Consider the following 22,002-nt stretch of genomic DNA (forward strand, 5'->3'; position numbering starts at 1 on the left):
AGAGTCTCACTATGTTGCCCTCAGTAGAATGCCTTGGCGTCACAGCTCACAGCAACCTCCAACTCCTGGGCTTAAGCGATTCTCTTGCCTCAACCTCCTGATTAGCTGGGACTACAGGCACCCACCACAACGCCCGGCTATGTTTTGCAGTTTGGCCGGGGCCGGGTTGGAACCCACCACTCTCGGTATACGGGGTCGGCACCCTACTCACTGAGCCACAGGCGCCGCCCATCATCAATTGTTTAATTTACTATGGCAGATACCTACTTCAAAGACCCTTACAGACTTAATCAGACATATTTCTAATAAGTTATTTCAAGTTACTGAATATACACTGCCTGCACAGTCTATCTTGTCTAATTAATGCTCATGGATGTTATTTTTAAAAGCAATTAAACATTTGGAAGAAAGTATGGCGAATCCTTAAAGAACTCAAATTAGACCTCCTATTTGATCCTGCAATCCCATTACTAGGCATCTAACCAGAATAAAAAAAAAAATCATTTTATCATAAGGACATCTGCACTAGAATGTTTATGGCAGCTCAATTTACAATCGCCACCTAAATGCCCACCAGCCCAGGAATGGATTAAGAAGCTGTGGTATATACCGTGGAATACTATTCAGCCATGAAAAAAGACCTTGCGGGTGGCGCCTGTGGCTCAGTGAGTAGGGCGCCGGCCCCATATGCTGAGGGTGGTGGGTTCAAACCCGGCCCCAGCCAAACTGCAACAAAAAAAATAGCCGGGCGTTGTGGCGGGTGCCTGTAGTCCCAGCTGCTCAGGAGGCTGAGGCAAGAGAATCGCATAAGCCCAAGAGTTAGAGGTTGCTGTGAGCCGTGTGACGCCACGGCACTCTACCCGAGGGCGGTACAGTGAGACTCTATCTCTACAAAAAAAAAAAAGGCGGTACAGTGAGACTCTGTCTCTACAAAAAAAAAGAAAACAGACCTTGCATCTTTTGTATTAAGCTGGATGGAGTCAGAACACATTCTTAGTAAAGTATCAAAAGAATGGAGAAGCAAGAACCCAATGCACTCAATACTAATCTGAAGCCAGTATATGATCTAATACAGCCCAAATAAGAGAAAAACTCAACTCAATTCCAGGTGGGGGGTGGGGAAACAAAGGTGTGAGGAAAGAAGGGGGGATGGGTGTGCTCCCACTTAACAGGCACAATCTTAGGCTGTGTGGTACATCTCTTGGGGGTGGGACACAATTATAAGAGGGACTTTACCTAATAAGTGCAAACAGTATAACCTAATTCTTTGTGCTCTCAATTAATCTGAAACAATAAAAAAAAAAAAAAGCCATTTAGCAACTTGTCTAAACCGAGAAACTGGTCTACACAGTGTTCTGATAGATATACTTGTGGCTCTGATCTGCCTATGCCCATCTATAGTATCCCCCACCTGCAAAAGAATAATGTGTTGTATTTTCTTATGGCCAACTCACTAAGGCTAATACTGAAAACAAAGGGGAATGTGCACACACCTAACAGGAATTTCCTCAGATAAACAAAAGGCTTGAACACTGGATTCTTATCAGCAACAGCCAGCTGATGCAGGAAACCCTTTGTAAGAAACTCTGGGCACCAGCTCTTAAACTAAGTCAACTCTAACATTTAAACGAAGGGCAAGTCACCCAGCAACCTATTTTTCTAAAATAAGACACACTAACATTTTACACACTTAGATTTTTACTTTGACTACATAAAATATTAGATTTCTTTGATCTGTGCAAGAAAAACTAGTAAGACAACACTTTAAAAATATAATGTGGTAAATAAGTTTATTCACTGTTACATTTTCATAGAAAAAATATGCTAAAACAATAGAGTAAGGCACATAAAATACATAAATTAGTCTTTGCTGGTTATAAACGGTTAATAAAAGTAAATATAGTAAATATTTTAGTGCCTTGAAAGAATTATTCTATAAAATATTTTAAATAATTATAAAACACAAACAAAAGCTTCCTTACCTTTATTTCTATTATTATTCTAAAATTTGGAGATGTCAACTACCAAAATTGGGTGGGAACCTACCTACAGTAAAACTTAAAGCAAAATAGAAGCGTATTCTGATTCTGTTCTATTACCTGCCTTCTATCCCTATACCCCACCCACAGTCAAACTACCACTGCAGTTTTGAGAAAAATGTGATCTGTTTTAAAACCACAGGGTACTTCCTAAGGTCACTTATGGTATTATTTCTTAGTGGCTGATTATTAGTTTCAGTGACTATTAATAACTTCTTATATTGTCTGTTTCAGTGACTCTTGATTCTGTGTCTTTGCACATTCCATTCCCTGTAGTGAACTTCTCTTATCCCTGCTGGTCATCTGCATCCCCAAAAAGAGCTAATGGGGCTGAAGCAGCCTATGAACTCTTGAACCTGACCCACCAGGCTTCCCTTCCAGAACAGTATCTGACACTGGGGAGAAACCACTGAGACAGGAATCAAAACCGAGCAAGGTGGGAGTAATTCAGAGAAAGGCGGTAAGGTCCAGATAAAAACAGGGGATGGGAACAGGGCCAGAAAAATCACAAAAAAGCAAGCTGCTATTTTGTTGACACTGCATGAAAAGCAGAAGAGGGATGGGCTCTGTGGAGTGAGAAAAAGTATTCTGAACTAAGCCTTCATCTAAAAGTTCAGGAAGACGGATTTCATAAGAAAATGAGCCACAAAAAAAAAAAAAAAGAAAGAAAAGGAGCCACAACAAAACATCAGGTCAAATCTATACAAAGTTATCATAAGAAAAGTGAAAATAAAGAGCAGAGTGACAAATACAGACGATGGACGCGCTACACTGCGAAGCAGACAGGAAGTTTCCAACCCACCTTCCTCATGGGTTGTGTGTACCCTCTCGGGTTGTGTGGTGTCTAGGACAGCCTTTATTTCTGATACTATGTTTTAGAAATGTTAATCCTTCCCTTAATCTTGTCACTACATTTCTAATTTATATTGTGCCTTCATACCTTGTATCATCTTAACATTTTTTTAGCTTTTTCTGATGTAAAGGGTGAATAACAACCCCAAATGACTAATTTAGAGACACAGTTTAGTCAATTGTTATGCTTTAAAGAAAAAAAAAATCCTTTGTCCTTCTAGGACAAATAGCCGTTATGGGGGTGTGGGGTGGGGGGATTAGATTATCATCACTCTTTGAAGCAACAATTTGTGCCAGACAAAAAAAATTAAAGTCACATATTGAAGGTACTCAAAGAAAGACAATGTGGGCCAAGGAATCAAATCCAGCAAGACATAGAAACACAAACATGCTAGACACAGGGAACGTTGTTCCTACGATCATTTCCTGACAAATCTCCTAGAGACTGAGCTGCAGACGGGCTACAGGGCTTGGCATAAGGGCTGGTGGCGCTGGACACAGACCTCCTCGTACAACCAGGACAAGGAGAGTGGGTGGGGAGAGTGTACGCAGCAGTGGCACACTGTCAGAGCAAATGCAGTCTACTTGTTTGTTTTTTTAAATGTAGGCAGAATAGGGAGAACATACACAGAAATTTCCTTTTAACTGTTTAGCAATTATTTGGAATATCATCCTGAATGTGAATAAGAAGGGTAAGTATGAACTCATGAGGCACTTTATATGAACAACACAACAATAAAATTCCTAGGTCTGTCCACTGGAAAGGCCTAGAAACAAATGAACCTGATAGCAATGGATCGCACGCAGACTGTAGTTGTGAAATACTGTATCCCACCAAAGAAATGAGAGCTTCTCAGATAAATGGTTGATTCCAGATCTGGAGCAGGAAATATGCAAGATGGTCCTGGAACGTTTGTCACACTAGACAGTAAGGAAGCTATCAAAGTCTACGGGGTTGTATCAAAAGCACTCAGGAGCCTACTTGAAGAGGTTAACCTGGCCAAAGATGGAATAATCTGAGCTTTAAACATAATAATTGCAAATGGCTGAAATCCATCAAATTATGTTAAAATTCATGAATTCACAATGATATGTAATAAAACCCTATTTAGTAACCATCAACAAATGATTAGCAACCCATTTATTTTCCTGATGATAAAGGAAATTACAATTATCCTGCCTTCCCTATATGTAACCACAGAATAAAGAAAAGCATTTCTTTACAAAGTAGTAAACTAATAAATGGAAAACAAACACAGAACATCACCATTTGTAATCACCAACAAGTAGAACTAGGCCCTGAATGCTAAGGCTGCTGACACAACAGAACAGGCACGATGTGCTTCCTGATGGAAATAGCATCATGCCTAGTTCTGCCAAAGGGATGGGCCGTGAGTGTGATCTAGCCTCTGGATGCAGCTGCCAGTTTGGAAGAGATATGAAGTCTGGCCAAATAGAGTCTGAGAACTCATCCTAGAAAGTGTGCTGCACACCTCACTGCTGAGTATCACGACAGTCACCTTTGAAGTGCTCCCCTCGGGAAGCCACGCACCAACGCCAGCACCTAATCTACCCGTCAAAGCAAGTTTAGAGCTCTTCTTCTGGAAAAATGATCAGAGCTGCTGTCACATGAGGTCTGACAAGTGTGCAAACTCACTATTGTGTGATTATATCAGCAGCACCGTACACACAAGTCAGTCAGGTTTCCGTAACCTTGGAGTATCAGTATCCTGCAGCTGTGTCTGCGCTGAGTGGCATTCATTATTGTTTTTTGTGTGTGCCCGTAGTTCCTCAATAGCAATCTGTATTTTCAATTAGTGAGTCTAGACTCAGTATTCAGTTAATTACTTCTAATTTAGACTTTGAGATACAAATTTAAAATTCTTCAAAGAGCACCCACAAACGGAATTTTATTTACAAACTATTGTAAAAAACTAAAGAATTACTTCATAACATCATTTCATAAAAATTCAAGACGACTTTTTTTGAGATGGAGTCTCACTCTGTTACCCCAAGCTAGAGGGCCTAGTTCACAGCAGCCTCAAACTTCTGGGATCAAACAATGCTCCTGCCTCAGCCTCCCAAATAGCTGGGACTACAGGTGTCTGCCACAAGGCACGGATAATTTTTCTACTTTTAGTAGCGTCAGGGTCTCAGTCTTGCTCAGGCTAGTCTCATCTGAACTCAAGCAATCCTCCTGCCTCAGCCTCCCAGAGTGCTAGGATTATCGGTGTGAGCCACCATACCCAGCCTCAAGACTATTTCTATATAAACATGGAAAAACTAATACTATGTTTAGATGTATTAATTATAGAATTTAATGTATACCTGATTTTCTTAACTAGAGTTCTTCCCCTGTCACTTGAATTTCTTCATACATGATGAACCTTCAGAATTTCTTCATATATGATGAACTATAATGTGCGTGCTCAGGGTTGTCTCCTGGTAGAACTGACGGGCTGACTGGTGTGAGCCAATTTCACTCTGTGTCTGGTGCCCAAGTAGCCCCAGCATAAAATCATATGGTGTCCAGCCAGGGACAGCAGCCACAGAATACCATTCTTCTCTCGGCTAGCTTAGCTCAACCTCCAAAATAATTACACAGAGGACCTTATGCTCATTAGAATATCCTTCCATCAATTCTACCTAGACTTTAAAATTTATATATAACATTCTATGATTTTTTTTTTTTTTTTGAGACAGAGTCTCACTATGTCACCCTCAGTAGAGTGCTGCAGCATCACAGCTCACAGGAACCTCAAACTCTTGGGCTTAAGCAATTCTCCTGCCTCAGCCTCCCAAGTAGCTGGGACTACAGGTGCCCGCCACAACGCCCGGCTATTTTTTGGTTGTAGTTGTCATTGTTGTTTGGCAGGCCCAGGCTGGATTCTAACCCCCCAACTCCAGTGTATGTGGCTGGCGCCCTAGCTGTTGGGTTACAAGCACTGAGCTGACATTCTATGATGTTTTCTAGCAAAAAATAAATTTGCAGTTTTTAGTCCTTTTATAAAAAGCTTTTAAAACTTATTTTGGTTAAATTCTGCCAACCCAAGGTAGAATTGTTAAAGGGAATACGAGACTATATAGCTTCAGGCAAATTAATGTGCTCCATGTTACAGGACACTATTAGTCACAGATGTATCCAAAAGAACAGATGCAAGTGGCTCAAAAAGACGGAACCAGAACTTGTCTAAGAGTTACCTCAGAAATGTTTTTGTCTGTTTCTTTTCTTTTTTCTTCCAGTTTCCTTTCAATACCTATAATTCCTACAGCTCTTATTCTTCCTGGCTGGAAAAAAAAGTAGAAAATAAAACACACAAAATAGGAAGGAAATCAGTCTTTTGTAACCCTCCACATTGTGTTGTCAATGGCAGGAAAAGACTCACAAAGAAATGCAGCATACAATTATTCTAGCTTCCTTTCAAGACATTTGTTTTTTGCCATATGTAATGATCTTCAAATCATTAAGGAAAAACCAAATAGACAATAAATGGCGTCTTTACTTTGTATTTTAAATGTAAATTAAATGTCCTATTCTTTTTTGTTCTTTGGGACAGTATTACATATCACATATTTAATAGAGCCTCAAATTTACAAAAAACTATAGTTGAAATTCTGATCCTTACTAGTTATTATCCAAGCTACTGTCACACATCTGCGTGGCTGTCTACACTCTGTGATTGATTTAGACTGGCCTGGAGAATACCACCCAGCCATACTGTCTGGTCTCTCAAATGCCATACTGATTCTGAAGAACAGAACGCAGTGAGTGCAATCTAACCTCTACCACCCTCGAGATTACTCTAGTAAAGCAATCATTTATGTTTACTAAGTGCCCACCATCTTTAAAGCACTATATTAGGTTCTGTGAAAATAATTTTTTATCAGAATACCATGACAGTATTTTGTTTTCAATGGTTCTATAATTGCAATCATTTTCTTAATGAAGATGCAAGCAAAGTACAGAGTTGAAAATACAGGTTAGCAAACAGTGGAAAAAATACCTGGGGTCCTCTACGTGTTTGTAATGACTGGGAAACTGGCACATTCTCCCATCTCCTCTGGGTCATCTCCTCTGATAAACGCCGGTAAAACTGTCATGCAAATACATACACTTTAAAAGACTCACTCGGGTTGTGGCATCCTCATACAAATTATTACTTGACATTTCTTTAGTTTAAAGGTCTGCTCAGTCATTTTCAACAAGCCTAGAATTCTCAGAGACATCAAAAGAAATCAAAGGAAGTTTTTTTCTTGGATCAACTTCAAAAAGCACACAGGAAAAGAAAAAAAAGGAAGGAACTGACCTTCTATATAAAGTGAACTATTCCCAACAAAGAAATGAGTGACAATGAAATAAACAGACTTACTTTAAACAATCCTCCATATGTGTACTATTTTCAATAGTACCAGGAAAAATATACATCTATTTTCCATAAAGGAAGCAGAGAATAATTTGTCTAATTGGCCCAAAACATGCCCATGCTCACAAAAAATCAAATACATTTTCAACTCCAGTGAGAACGACTCACTCACTTACACTGTGTTTGTTTAGTAACTACTGTGTGAAGAATACCGGGTGAGGTACTACAGAAAAGAACATAAACACACACTTCTCAGTGTATTAAGAATAAATGTACAACTATTAATCTGAACATAAAAACTATTATACTGCAGAATAAGAACTTCAGTGACTAAGAACTGTATGGAGTTAATCAAGATAACTTGCTTAATTTAAGTTCAAGACACTGAGGTAGTTTAACATTTCACTGCATTTATACTCGGTCTCTTTAACCAACTCTACCACTGAAAACTTTACTAGTAGCCAAATAGCATGATGTAGCATATTTCCAGCCTCTGCTCCCTCTGACTACATCCTGCCTTCTGATCCCATTGAAACCTAAACTTCATATTCTTCACTCTATGAAAAGGCTTAAGATACAATGAAAATTTTATTATAAAAATATGCTGAAACCTGGTATGTTATATAATAATGCCTTCCATCATATTAACAAATCACAAGAAAAATCCACACGACCCTTTCTACACTGTATACCCAAAGTTGCCATACACAGGAAAACCAGTATCTTGGAACGTGTTCCCCAGGAGTGGGAGAAAAGACTTTGCCATGGGTGTGTGTAAAAAGAGGTGGCCAGGGCAGCGCCTGTGGCTCAAAGGAGTAGGGCGCTGGCCCCATATGCCGGAGGTGGTGGGTTCAAACCCAGTCCCAGCCAAACTGCAAAAAAAAAAAAAAAAAAAAAGAGGTGGCCAACAGGTAGAAAGTATTTTATAAATATTTTGTAATGACTATTTTGTGAATAAAGGTACATTTAGCTACAATTTCCCACTTTCCCCTATGAATGGTGACTTTGGGGACACCCTGTACTGCAATTTTATTCACATACAAACTTACCTCAATCTGACCATGTTCTCTGAAAGAAAGTTTGATGTAGGAGTTCTTACTACTCTGGAATGGGCCAGGTTCTTTGTTAGGAGGAGCTGTGTGAAGATGAACCACTATTTTGGCACTAAAGAAAGAATAAATGTAATGTATTCAATTGCCTTAAAAAATCATTAGTTCTATTTTCATAACTTTCATATATCTCAAATCACTCTTAAAATTCACGTAGAAACATGGGGGCGCCCGTAGCTCAGTGGCCAGGGCGCCAGCCACATACACCAGAGCTGGTGGGTTCGAGCCTGGCACAGGCCTGCTAAACATTGACAACAAGAAAAAAATAGCCAGGCTCTGTGGCAGGCGCCTATAGTCCCAGCTACTTGGGAGGCTGAGACAAGAGAATCACTTAAACCCAAGAGTTTGAGGTTGCTGTGAGCTGTGACGCCATGGCACTCTCCCAAGGATGACATAATGAGACTCTGTCTCCAAAAAAAAAAAAAAAATCATGTAGAAACAAAGAACATCCTGAAAAGCATCCTTTTAAAGTTTGTGTTAATTCATCCACTAATACAGCTTTCAAAAATACCTCTATAAAACTTATTAGCTATGAACCAAAAAGTTTCAAGTTACTAACTCTACAGATTAAATAAAAATGTGGTTTTAGGAAATATGTTCAAAATAAATTTGAGTGACTTATGATGAGGGTTTTCCATCTATAATCATCACCAAAGGTTATAAGGGAGCCTTTATTTCTGCCAAAGCATGATACCTTCCTCACTGGAAAACAAAATGTGACAATGTATCTGTCAAACTGGCCAGCTAATATTTTATTAACTCTATCCAAAACTAACATTCCATAGTGTCATTTGTTGGAAAATGCCACTCAGTCAACAGCATGATACCTAATAAGAAAAATAATTCTCAAAATGCTGCTGCTCTACGAACACAAGCTACCGTTATCTTTATGACTATGATTATCTTCTACGCTATTAAAACTATCACTCTATTTGTTCAGCTTTACAAGTCTGTTTTCCTCCTTTTATCAAACCTACTCAGCAAGTAATCTTCTATAAAGATTAGGGAAACTAAAAACTCAGTCAAAATATCCTGGATATATGGGTGGTGCCTGTGGCTCAAAGGGGTAGGGTGCCAGCCCCCTATGCCGGAGGTGGTGGGTTCAAACCCAGCCCTGGCCAAAAACTGCAAAACAAAAAAAATATCCTAGATACCTATTTTAGAGCTTTTTCTCTATGATTGTATTGTAGATAACACACCTGTTACTCAGTCCTACTTTTCTTTGGGTCTATATGGTTGCCTATATACCACTGTGAAGGTAAATTACCAGGGAATGGGCCTTCTTTCTGGTTAGTGGACTGGGGCCAACCTTGTGAGAGCTCATCCGTTCCCTTGTGGTGAACATCTTTAAGTGAAGTAAACAAATAAACTATACAAGCAGAGTCACGGGACTATCTGAAAGAAGACTTCAAGTAGAGCAATAAAACTTTGACAACTATGATGGTGGCAGAGCAGAAGCATTTCACCTTCTCTGAAACTAAAAAACCTCAAGTCTACTATCAGATTCTGTCAAAGGACACCCAATATACAGCTGAAGGATTATTGACACAAAGTTTAAAATTTCCAAAGCAAGCATAAAAAATGCACGTTTTACATATACTCTTTTACTGAGCCATTTAATGGCTATACTTCATCTAATTTAAAAATCTATGAAATGTTGAGTTCAGAGATGTCTAAAGGTCAAAAATATATATTTTCAAATCAATGCAATATGGTAACTATTTGAGGAGAGGGGCTGGGAACTAAAGAGAATATTTTAGAAGTCAACTTGGACCAGGTGCAAGTGGCCTATAATCTCAGCACTCTGGGAGGCCAAGGAGGGTGGATTGGCTGAGCTCAGGGGTTAGAGACCAGTCTGAGAAAAAGCAAAACCCCATCTACTAAAAACAGAAAAACTAGCCAGGCATAATGGTGGGCACCTGTAGTCCCAGCTACTTGGGAGGATGAGGCAAGAGGATCGCGTGAGCCCAAGAGTTTGAGGTTGCTGTGAGCTGTGATGCCATAGCACTCTACTGAGGTGACTGGCACTCTACTGAGGTGACTGGCCCTCTACTGAGGTGACTGGCACTCTACTGAGGTGACAGAACAGACTCATTCTTCTTCACTGGAGCTATTTAAAAAATAAATATGTTGTTTAGGGTACAGGATACTGCATCCTCATTTAAAAGTGAATTATGTTTGTAATTTCTCCTTTATAATAATACATGTTTTCCAATTTTAATATCAGGTGTATCCAGATTAAGCAGAATGATTTTGAAGTGTTTCTTCTTTTTCTATTGTCTATAAGATTTGGCACGATCTGTTTTTTGAAATTATCTTTTATTTTTGTTTATAAATATTAGTTGTCTATTTTTTGAGACTTTGGAAAAAAAAAATAAGTTAATTGATGACTCCATACTGAACCTCTGAGTGAAAGCATTCTATAATAGACATACTCTTATTTGACAATGTGAATGTTACTTTCTTTGCATTACTATTATTATTATTGCTTAATACTTCATGGTAGCAATCACCTGATTTCTTTTCTGAATGTATTTATCTTTGTTCTTTACGAGGTTTTTGTTTCTAGTTCTTATCTTAAACATTGTTATTGTTGTTAAATTTTAAGCCTTTTTGATTTTGTGAAGGCAAAAAAGTAGAAACCTAATAAATACATGTACGTAAAATAAAAAAAAGGAAAGAAAACAACAAACAAAACACTAATGTAAAGGCAAATACCTTAAATATTTCTGTTACACGGTTTAGATTTCCTTGGAATACAAAAGAGGAGAATTCAAATGATGTGGAACAATCTTAAAGTTTACTTTCTAAAACTTGACAAGAGGGAGAAAGTGACGAGGGGGAAATAGAACTTACGGGAAGAATCCCCTCTAAAAATCTATGGCTTATTAATCTATTCAAAACCTGTTAGCTTCTGTCATGTCAAATAAACAGTCTTTTATGGTAGCCATCCATAATGATTAAGGCATACATTCATGTCCAGTGAAGTTCAACATTGTTTAACTTGTATTGAAGTCCCTAATTATGCTAAACCTAAAGATAAGACTACCTAGGAAAAAAAATACCATGGCAAAATATTTGTTCAAAAGTTTCAATTACAGGCACTTATAAAATATAATGCCAAGTTTTTGATACATTTGAATCAACAGGAACATTTGAACTTGAGTCTTACACCAGTGGGCCACATCTCGTGGTATGCCTGGGACAGTATCATTTTATGCTCAATACCCTGTTCTATTAATTGTACCACCTATTATTCTTACAAATGTTCCATTTTGCATAACTATTGTTTTACTATTTAATCCTGATATCTAAACAAGTTTGAGAAACAAACTTAATGATCAGCTATAAATAGGAGCAACATCAATTATTTTTCTCAGATAGGCTATTTCTAAGTATGAAAAGCAAAGGGACTGTGGAAATAGATACAATGACAGCTGGGCCACAATTCTTTATTTCGACCCATGTAAAATAATACAAGGATATTACAGCAAACCTTAGTACTTTATTAATGCTGACTATACATCAATAAATCTTAGGGGGCCTCCTGACCAATAGCAGGACAGGAAGTATTTCCTATGAATAAATGCTGTACTACATAGACCTCACCTCTTCCCGATTCCAGCTGCCTGCTCTTCAATGAACACAATTTGGGAAAGAGGAATGGCCATGCAGCACTCCTAGGAGGAAATCAATAGAAAACAAAATCCGTAACACTTGCCAGAATCCGTGTTTTATAGCTTCAGAGTCCTATATACCTTAATAATGAAAATAATGAAAAATAATGCTATTTTATTCCTTAAATGAACTTAAGGAAAAATTAAATAAAAACAATACTGTGGGGACAAGGCGTGCCTGTCATCCTAGCACTCTGGGAGGCCAAGGCGGGTGGATTGCCTGAGCTCACAGGTTCGACACCAGCCTAAGCCAGAGCGAGACCTCATCTCTAAAAATAGCCAGGCATTGTGGTGGGTGCCTATAGTCCCAGCTACTTGGGAAAGGCTGAGGCAGAGAATAGCTTAAGCCCAAGAGTTTAAGGTTGCTGTGAGCTATGACACCACAGCAATCTACTGAGGGTGACAAAGTGAGACTCTGTCTCAAAAAAAAAAAAAAAAACACTATGGTGGCATTTTGTCACAAGGAAGAACACAAGAGGTTTAAAGCAGCTGTAATTACCTTTATTTTTAATAATGGATACATTTTCTAAGAGAAATGTTTGTATGAAAACCTTTTAGATATAATATTTTCTTACATAGAAAGCAAAACAGATACATCAAAACAACTTAAGGAGTACATTACATAGGTGATTTTTTCATCTTTTATAATTCCAATATTTCACCCATACACACACACAAAGTTAGTTTTAAGCAGAATAGTGTCTCTTTATTAGTACATTTAATTTTAAAAACTATTATGCATGAATAGCATGTAATAGGTCTGAGAATTTGTCCAAATTGGGCTTTTCATATGCTAATCAAAAATTATAATAATTAATTTATCAACATACATGGTTTAAGGACACCTACTCCATCCTTCCCCAAAGGATTTCCTTCCTGGATATAGGTGACTTTTAAAAGAATTAGACAACATAAACAGGCATGCATTTTCAACAGTGGCAACATCGGATCTAGGGGACGAAAATTAGTTCCTGGGTAGCACAAAAGTCAGATACTGCAACAGTTAACAGACTTTAAGGGCCATAATACAGTACGTAGTTTATTTGTGGAATTAAAATTTCATAGAGGGAAAGCAATTAGGACAATAAGAACATAGCTATCTAACCAACAACCCTGAGATGAATGTATATATACTTTCAAGTTGAAGCACTTCAGAATAAAGGTATCAGCTTTACACAGACATAACTTACTCCTCATTCCTACAAGACTGGGGGTGGGGGGTGTGCGGAGCAAGACAGCAAGGTTTTTTCCTCTTTCTGACTCAGAAGCAATAATACCCAGAAATAATATCTCAGCCTGGCATGGTGGCTCACACCTGTAATCAATCCTAGCACTCTGGGAGGCTGAGGAGGGTGGATTGCTGAGCTCATAAGTTCGAGATCAGCCTGAGCAAAAGTGACACCCCCATCTCCTAAAAAAAAAAAAAAAAAATAGCCGAGCGTTGCGGTGTACACCTGTAGTCCCAACTACTTGAGAGGCTGAGGCAAGAGGATGGCTTGATCCCCAAGAGTTTGAGGTTGCTGTGAGCTATGGCACTCTACTGGGGGTGACAAAGTAAGATTCTGTCTTAAAAAAAGAAAGAAATGAATGAAATAAAATAAAATACCTTAAAATAAAATAAGAAAAACTGGCAAGGTATCATGGCAGCACTTGTAGTCCCAGCTACTTGGGAAGCCGAGGCAAGAGGATCACTTGAGCCCAGAGTTTGAGGTTGCTGTGAGTTGTGACGTCATTGCACTCTAATGAGGGTGACAGAGTGAGACTCTGTCTCAAAGTAATAACAATCATATCTCATGTCTAGATAAAAGTATGCACTTCATGGCAGACCTAGCCTCCTGATTGTCAACAATGAGCTGGGAGAAGCAGTAGTTTTAAAGGTACATGAGCCCTTTTGAAAGACCTCTGGCAACTAATGGTAGAATTATTTCCCCATTACACATATGACATTCAGGTACGGAGTAGGATTTGACTGGCTTTTACAAAACAGTAGTCCAGTAACTCCATCAGGTAACAACACCGACTTTTCTGGAGCTGAATATGGGCCAACATCACAACTCCTTTCTTCTCCATTCAGAGAAATCATATGGGTCACACTTTTTTGATATTCTGAAAAGGAAAATTTATTATATCCATCTATATTTTTGCTAGAAAAAAAAAAAAAGGAAAGAAAAACTTCACTCATTTAAAATCCAGAAGCTTGAGCTCAAGAGTTCAACACCAGCCTGACCAACAGTGAGACCCTGTCTCTAAAAAAACAGCCAGGCACTGTGGCGGGCCAGTCCCAGCTATTAGGTAGGCTGAGACAAAAGGATCACTTGAGTCCACCAGTTTGATGTTGCTATGGCATCATGGCAGGGCAACAGGGTGAGATTCTGTCTCCAAAAAAAATAATAACAAATAAATAAATAATAAAACCCACAACAAAGCCAGGCACAGTGGCCCCTGCCTGTAGTCCCAGCTACTCAGGAGGCTTAGGCAGAAGGATCACTTGAGCCCAGGAGTGCAAGGATATGGTGTGCTATGACTGTCTCTATCAACAACCACTGCACTCAAGCCTGGGCAACATAGTGAGACCCTGTCTTGATAGATAGATAGATAGATAGATAGATAGATAACAAAACCTACATCAGACACACAAAAAAGTATCTTACATGATTTTTATGATCTCTCCAAATCAGACGATGTGTACTAAGAAGGAGCGTCCCAGCATCGAATTTGATCTAGAAAGACAAGATCATCACAAAATAACATATCACTTAGGGTGGTCCATATTTTCACCATCATGAATTTTACAATACTAACCCAATCACATAAATAAACAGTTTAGTTTGGGAACAGGCTATACCACAAATCAAAGAGAAGCAATACCACATGCTTCACATAGAATTAGAGGGAAAGAGCCAAGAACTGGGGTGTGTAACAGCAGAGGAGGGGTAAAAGGAAGTATGACACGTCTATATTATGTAATGACGCAGAGGTTAGAAAGAATAATGAGGTAGAGCTGTGTGCATCACAGGACTCTGAGAAATTGAATAGTGGGATAAAGAGCAACTTAGAGCACCCCGCGTATGCTGGGTAGGGATGCACACACAGACATGAGTCATGGAAAAGGTCTAAAAGGAACACGCACTTACCTGTTAATAATCAGTAGCTCAGAAAAAAGCATGAGGGGATGAGCAGAAGGACAGCAAAGAGCCCTGCTCCAACTTTACACTTCACTACTGAATTTTTTTTTGCAATAAAAATAAATTCATGTATAAGTCATATAACTTTTTTTAATAATAAGAAAATCCAGAAATAGATACAAACACATACAAAAATAAATATGAATGGGAATCAATGGCACTGGGACAACTGGATTGCCAGGTAGGAAAAAAATAGTTGGATTTATACCTAACACATTGTACCAAAATGAATCTAGATGGATCAAATTGGGGAAAGGGAAGGAAAAGAAAAGGGGAAAGGGAGGAGAGAAAGAAAAAGGAAAAATTATAAAAGCACTAGAAAAATCATGAGAGGATTTTTTTTTTTTTTTTTTTGTGGTTTTTGGCCAGGGCTAGGTTTGAACCTGCCACCTCCGGCATATGGGACCGGCACCCTACTCCTTGAGCCAAAGGCGCCACCCATGAGAGGATTTTTTTTAAACAACCTCAGAATGGAGAAGACCTTTCTAAGAAGGCATTAAACCTCATTAACATCAGAGGAACAAAACTAGTAACTTCAACTCCACATATCATACACACTTTTTCATGGCAAAAACCACCAAGGGCAAAGACAAAAGACAGGTGGCAAACTTGGAAAAATAATGCAACTCACATTATCAACCAAGGGCTAATTTCCTTAATATATAAAGCTCTCTCACAAATCAATGAAAAAATAGCCTATAATACACTAGAGAAATGGACAAAGACTACGCATAGAATGTTCATAGAAAAGGAGCTACAATGGACTCAAACACATAATAGATGCTAAGCACCAACTAATGAAGAAAACACTAAGATACCCCTTTTCATCCACGAGACTGGCAGAGGTCCAAAAGTTTGATAACACTGTGCTGGTGAGGCTAGGGAAACAGGCATTCCTCTACATTGCTGGAGGGAAAACTTCTGTAGAGAGCTATTTGTTAATACCTATTAAAATTATAAATACACATATCCTTTGACCCAGGGGTACCTGGCATTTTCAGAAATTTATCCCAAAGATAAATTCACATGTACAAGATGACCCATTTCTAGGTTATCCATTGCTGTTTGTAAGAGCAAAAGATAGGAACCAATCCAAATTCCACCAAAAAGATAGGAACCAATCCAGCGTACACCCACACAATGGGTTACTGAGAAGTCTCTAAAGAGAATATCTGATAAAATCTAAGACGAGTGATTGTAAAATGCATCCTGATTTCAAAATCATTAAAATGTGGAGGGGAAAGTACACTTAAAATCAATGAAGGTAACATCATTAGGTGGAAAAAGCAGGTTCAGAACAATAAGGAGAGCGTATTAAAAATTTGTATTTTAAAAAGGAAAAAACACAGGGCGGCACCTGTGGCTCAACATAGTAGGATGCCGGCCCCATATGCCGGAGGTGGAGGATTCAAACCCAGCCCCAGCCAAAAACTGCAAAAAATAAATAAATAAATAAATTACAAAAAAAGGTAAAAAACACAAATACCTACATGTAACAAGTGCAAAAGATAGGAACCACTAATGGCATCTGAGGGAGAATTGGATGACCAAGAGGCAAGGGTGAAAAGGAGAATTTTTATCTTTATACTGTTGTGGACTGTATGTTGGTGTCCCCTAAATTCATACGTCTTAGCCCAGATCTCCAACGTGATAATATCTGGAGATGGGCCTTTGGGAGGTGATCAGGTTTAGATGAAGTAGTGAGGTGGGGTCCTCATGGGGATTAGTATCCTCATAAGAAGGGGAAGAGGCAGGAAGGTTTTCCCTCCATGCGCACACACTGAGCAAAGACCACCTGAGCACACAGAAACGGCAGCTGTCTGCAAGCCAGAACGAGGGCCCTCACTGAGAACCATACATGCCAGCACCTTGATCTTAGACTGCCCAGCCTCCAGAACTAGGAGAAATAAATGCCTGCTGTTTAAGCCACCCAGACTACAGTGTTTTATTTTATTTTATTTTATTTTTTTGTCCAGGGCTGGGTTTGAACCCACTACCTCTGCATATGGGGCCAGCGCCCAACTCCATTGAGCCACAAGCGCTGCCCGCTACAGCATTTTATTACAGCAGCTGAGCTAAGATGTACTCTTTGGGGGTTGAGAATTATATATCACCTATTCGAACTATAAATTTAAGAATTTTTTTTTTTTTTTTTGGTTTTTGGCCAGGACTAGGTTTGAACCCGCCACCTCCGGCATATGGGACCGGCGCCCTACTCCTTGAGCCATAGGCACCGCAGTGCCTGTGGCTCAAGGAGTAGGGCGCCAGTCCCATATGCCGGAGGTGGCGGGTTCAAACCCAGCCCCGGACAAAAACACACACACACACACACACACAAAAAAAAAGAATGTTTTTTAAAATTACAATACAATCACAAAATATTGCCAGCCAGGTCTTCAGAACTAACTCTCATGATCTATTATAATGTCCTGAAAATCATATAAATAAGCAACTTTTAGAGCTGGAGTACAAGAGGTTAATAAATTAAACCCCTTCATTTCTGTGAAAAGCATGAAATTTACTGGAAGCTTCTCTAATTACTAGAAAGTGCAATTTGCAATAAGGTAGGATTTATTTGTATCCTTTCCAGGAATATTTAGTTCAGCGGTTCTCAACCCGTGGGTCAACCCCTTTGTAACAATGAAAATACATCACAGTATTAGGAAGGTTGAGAACCACTGATTTAGTTACTTTAACAGTTCTAAGTACCAGGTATGGTGGCTCATCACTGTAATTCTAGGACTCTAGGAGGCTGAGGCAGATGGATAGCTTGAGCTCAGGAGTTCAAGACCAACCAGAGCACGAGTGAGAATCCTGGCTGGCAGGGTGGCTCATGCCTGTAAATCCTAGCACTCTGGGAGGCTAAGGGAGGCAGACTGCCTGAGCTCAGGAGTTTGAGACCAGCCTGAGCAACAAGACCCTGTTTCTACTAAAAATAGAAAAACTAGGTGGGCGTTGTTTAGGATATCCATAGTCCCAGCAACCCAGGAAGCTGAGGCAAGAGGTTCACTTAACCCCACTAGTTTGAGGATGCTGTGAGCTACAGTGACTCCACAGCACTCTACCCCAGGGCGACACAGTGATCAAGGCTTTGTCACAGGGACCGGGCATGGTGGCTCACACCTGTAATCCCAGCACTCTGGGAGGCCCAGGAAGGTTGAATTGTCTGAGCTCAAAGGTTTGAGACCAGCCTGAGCCAGAGAGAGATCTCACCTCTAAAACTAGCCAGGCATTGTGGCAGGCGCCTGTAGTCCCAGCTACTCTGGAGACTGAGCCAAGAGACTCACTTGAGCCCAAGAGTTTAAGGTTGCTGTGAGCTATGTTGCCACAGCACCCTACCAAGGACAACAAAGTGAGACTCTGTCTCCAAAAAAAAAAGAAGACTCTGTCACAAAATAAATAAAAGTTACAAAGCAGGTCCTATTTACAAGGCCACCTAACAATATAAACTCTAAGGAAAGAATCTGAATGATGGTCCAATTTATTCAAAATAATGATGAAATTTGGAAGAGCAAGATGGTGGCTGAGTAACAGCTTCATTGCAACTGGGCACCGTGAGTCTTGGGAGAGAAGATTCCAGGCATCTCTGGCTGGTGGGATCTGCCCAGAAACATCCCTTTGGGGACACAGAGAGTCAGCGTGGGACTTCTGGACCCCATGAGGAGGACAAAAGCAATGGAGATCTGCCAAGTGTTTGCATGTGTTCTTTCGGTGTAATCCCTCCGGCAGCTGTAAGTACAGCAGCAGTGAGACTGCAAACTGGAAAGGCCTTCCCTGTGAGCTGTTTTGGTTTTTTTTCAGGGGGAATTGGCACTCAGTCGAACTACCTTGGAAGAACTTGGGCAAGAGCACAGAGGACTTTAAGTGTTGTCTAGAGCCCCAGACTGAGCCGCTAACGGAGCTAATAGTGATCAGCTATGGGCCACAGAGCAATTGTGGGAGAAGTGCACAGGCAAGCTCCGCCCTCAGGGTTGCAGAGCAAGGATTAGTCAGGTGCGAGTAATCTAGTGACTGAGCAACCTAAAGGTGGGGACTGAGACACCTTATAGCCCTGGCCCTCATAGAGTGAGACCGGTTTTGGCACACTGGGATAGCCACTTCAGGAGTGATCCCAGTGACAAGTGCTATCCTGAGAAAGCTTCTGCTTGGCCAAGGTTAGCAGTTTAAAGTGCCTTTTAAATGGGCTGATAAAGATTTAGGTTCTTCACCCTGTGGGGTTTGAGAAATCAGCAGAGGCCTCCAGTCTCCATCTCATACAGGCGTATCAGCATTGTGATTTAACATCTCATACCCTAGAAGATCACCTGTTGCCCAGACAATATCCAGCAAGATATATATACTGCTTTGTTTTTGGTTTTGTTTTCTGTTGTTTTTCTTTTTTTAATTTCAACATTTTCCCTATTGATTTTTCTTTCTTTTCTTTCTTCATTTTTCTAGTTTAAATATAATTTTCCATTGTTGCCTTTTTCAACAATTAGAACTTCATTTTTGCTAGTGTTTCCACCCCTATTATTTGGTTTTTCCCCCAATTTAACCTGTAAAGTTTTCTGTTTGCTTGTTTTGGTTTGACTTATAGCATTTTTGTCTTTACTCTCTAATGGGTGGAGGTGGGGTACTGTGTCTGGCTAGCAAAGAGCTGCTGACCTCAAGGGAATCCCCTAACCTGGCACCCCCTGAGGTTGGGTTATTATTATTTTTTTTTTTTTTTGCAGTTTCTGGCTGGGGCTGGGTCTGAACCCACCACCCCCGGCATATGGGGCCAGTACCCTACTCCTTTGAGCCACCAGTGCCACCCCAGAGGTTGGGAGTTTTTAAGGTTGGGTCAAAGTACCCTACTGTACACCTATATTGCTCCTGTCTCCCTCTTTCTGTGCCTCTCCTCTTTTTGTCAATATTCCCTTTTACCCATCCCCTCTCCTTTCTATTTTTTTTTTTTTCATTCATTTTCCCCTTCTTGCTCTTCAATCTTCTCAAACTTCTGGTCCTGTACCAAAAGGACTCATTGAAACTCTAGTCCAGAGGCATGGCAACTTAAAGAGCAAGAGGAAGTGAAAGGAAAATTAGGGCAAGGAAACAGATAAAAGAAATCGCTCATGAGGAAGAATCGGCAGTAAATTCCTGGCAACATGAAGAACCAGTCCAGAGCAATCCTCCCCCCCGCCCCACCCCGGGACTGTGAGCTAGCTACTGCAGAGGATTCCACCTATACAGAAATGTTAGGAATGACAGAAAGGGAATTTAGAATACAGATGATGAAAACAATAAAGGAAATTATGGAAACAATGAAGGAAACTGCTGATAAAGTGGAAAATAACCAAAAGGAAATCCAAAAACAGAATCAAATAAGAGATGAACGGGATATGAAGAATATAGAAAGGATATAGGAGAGCTGAAGGAACTTAAGCAGTCAGTTAGAGAACTTAAAAATGCAATGGAAAGTATCAGCAACAGGTTAGACCATGCAGAAGAAAGAATCTCAGAGGTAGAGGATAAAGCTCTTGAGATAACTCAGATAGTTAAAGAGGCAGAAGAGAGATAAAGCAGAACGTTCACTGACAGAATTATGGGACTTTATGAAGAGTTCAAACATATGAATTATAGGTATCCCAGAAGGGGAAGAAGAATGCCCCAGAGGAATGGGAGCCATACTAGAGAATATTATAAACAAAAATTTCCCAAATATCACCAAAGATTCTGACACACTCCTTTCAGGGGGATATCGGACCGCAGGTCGCCTCAACTCTAACTGAGCTTCTGCCAGATACATTGTGATGAACCTGTCCAAAGTCAAGACTAAAGAAAAGATTCTGCAAGCTGCCAGGAGTAAGCACCAGTTGACCTACAGGGGCAAATCCATCAGAGTGACTGCAGACTTCTCTAATGAAACTTTCCAAGCAAGAAGACAATGGTCATCTACCTTTAATCTACTTAAACAGAACAATTTCCAGCCCAGAATTCTATATCCTGCTAAGCTAAGCTTTAAAATTGACAGAGAAATCAAATCATTTACGGATATACAAACATTGAGGAAATTCACCACAACAAGACCAGCTCTACAGGAAATACTTCAACCTGTTCTGCACACTGACCATCACAATGGATCAGCAGCAAAGTAAGAACTCAGAAATTAAAGGACAGAACCTAACCTCCACACTGATGCAAAAGATAAAACTAAGCAATGGACTCTCACCAAATAAGACGAATAGAATACTACCACACTTATCAATTATCTCAATAAATGTTAATGGCTTGAATTCCCCACTGAAGAGACATAGATTGGTTGACTGGATTAAAAAACACAAGCCATCCATTTGCCGTCTGCAGGAAACAAGGAAACACACCTGGCTTCAAAAGACAAATTAAAACTCAGAGGTAAGGGTTGGAAGACAATTTTTCAGGCAAATGGAATTCAGAAGAAAAGAGGAGTTGCAATCTTATTTTCAGATACATGTGGATTTAAAACAACTAAAGTCAAAAAAGACAAAGATGGTCATTTTATACTGGTCAAGGGAAAAATACAACAAGAAGACGTTTCAATTCTAAATATTGATGCACCCAATTTAAATGCTCCCAGATTTTTGAAACAGACTTTACTTAGTCTGAGCAATATAATCATCCTATAACAGCATAATAACAGGGGACTTTAACACTTCTCTTACAGAGCTGGACAGATCCTCTAAACAGAAATTAAACAAAGATACAGGGACTTAAACCAGACCCTATAACAACTGTGATTGATAGACACATATAGAACACGCCATCCCAAAGACAAAGAA

General features: G+C 39.6%; 1 protein-coding gene across 2 annotated transcripts in view; it reads right to left on the bottom strand.

Annotated features, from left to right (window-relative positions):
* The window catches only part of VPS36 (vacuolar protein sorting 36 homolog), a 44,325-nt gene that overhangs the window by 11,068 nt on the left and 11,255 nt on the right, over positions 1 to 22,002 (bottom strand). For both annotated transcript variants that reach the window (XM_053563118.1, XM_053563117.1), the window contains exons 2-6: positions 14,693 to 14,761; positions 11,974 to 12,044; positions 8,305 to 8,419; positions 6,896 to 6,985; positions 6,093 to 6,179 (exon numbers count right to left, since the gene is read on the bottom strand). In XM_053563118.1, the coding sequence (XP_053419093.1) occupies positions 6,093 to 6,179; positions 6,896 to 6,985; positions 8,305 to 8,419; positions 11,974 to 12,044; positions 14,693 to 14,761 (432 nt within the window). The remainder of the gene's footprint in view (positions 1 to 6,092; positions 6,180 to 6,895; positions 6,986 to 8,304; positions 8,420 to 11,973; positions 12,045 to 14,692; positions 14,762 to 22,002) is intronic.

Source organism: Nycticebus coucang, chromosome 15, assembly GCF_027406575.1.
Source record: "Nycticebus coucang isolate mNycCou1 chromosome 15, mNycCou1.pri, whole genome shotgun sequence".
Lineage (NCBI taxonomy): Eukaryota > Metazoa > Chordata > Mammalia > Primates > Lorisidae > Nycticebus > Nycticebus coucang.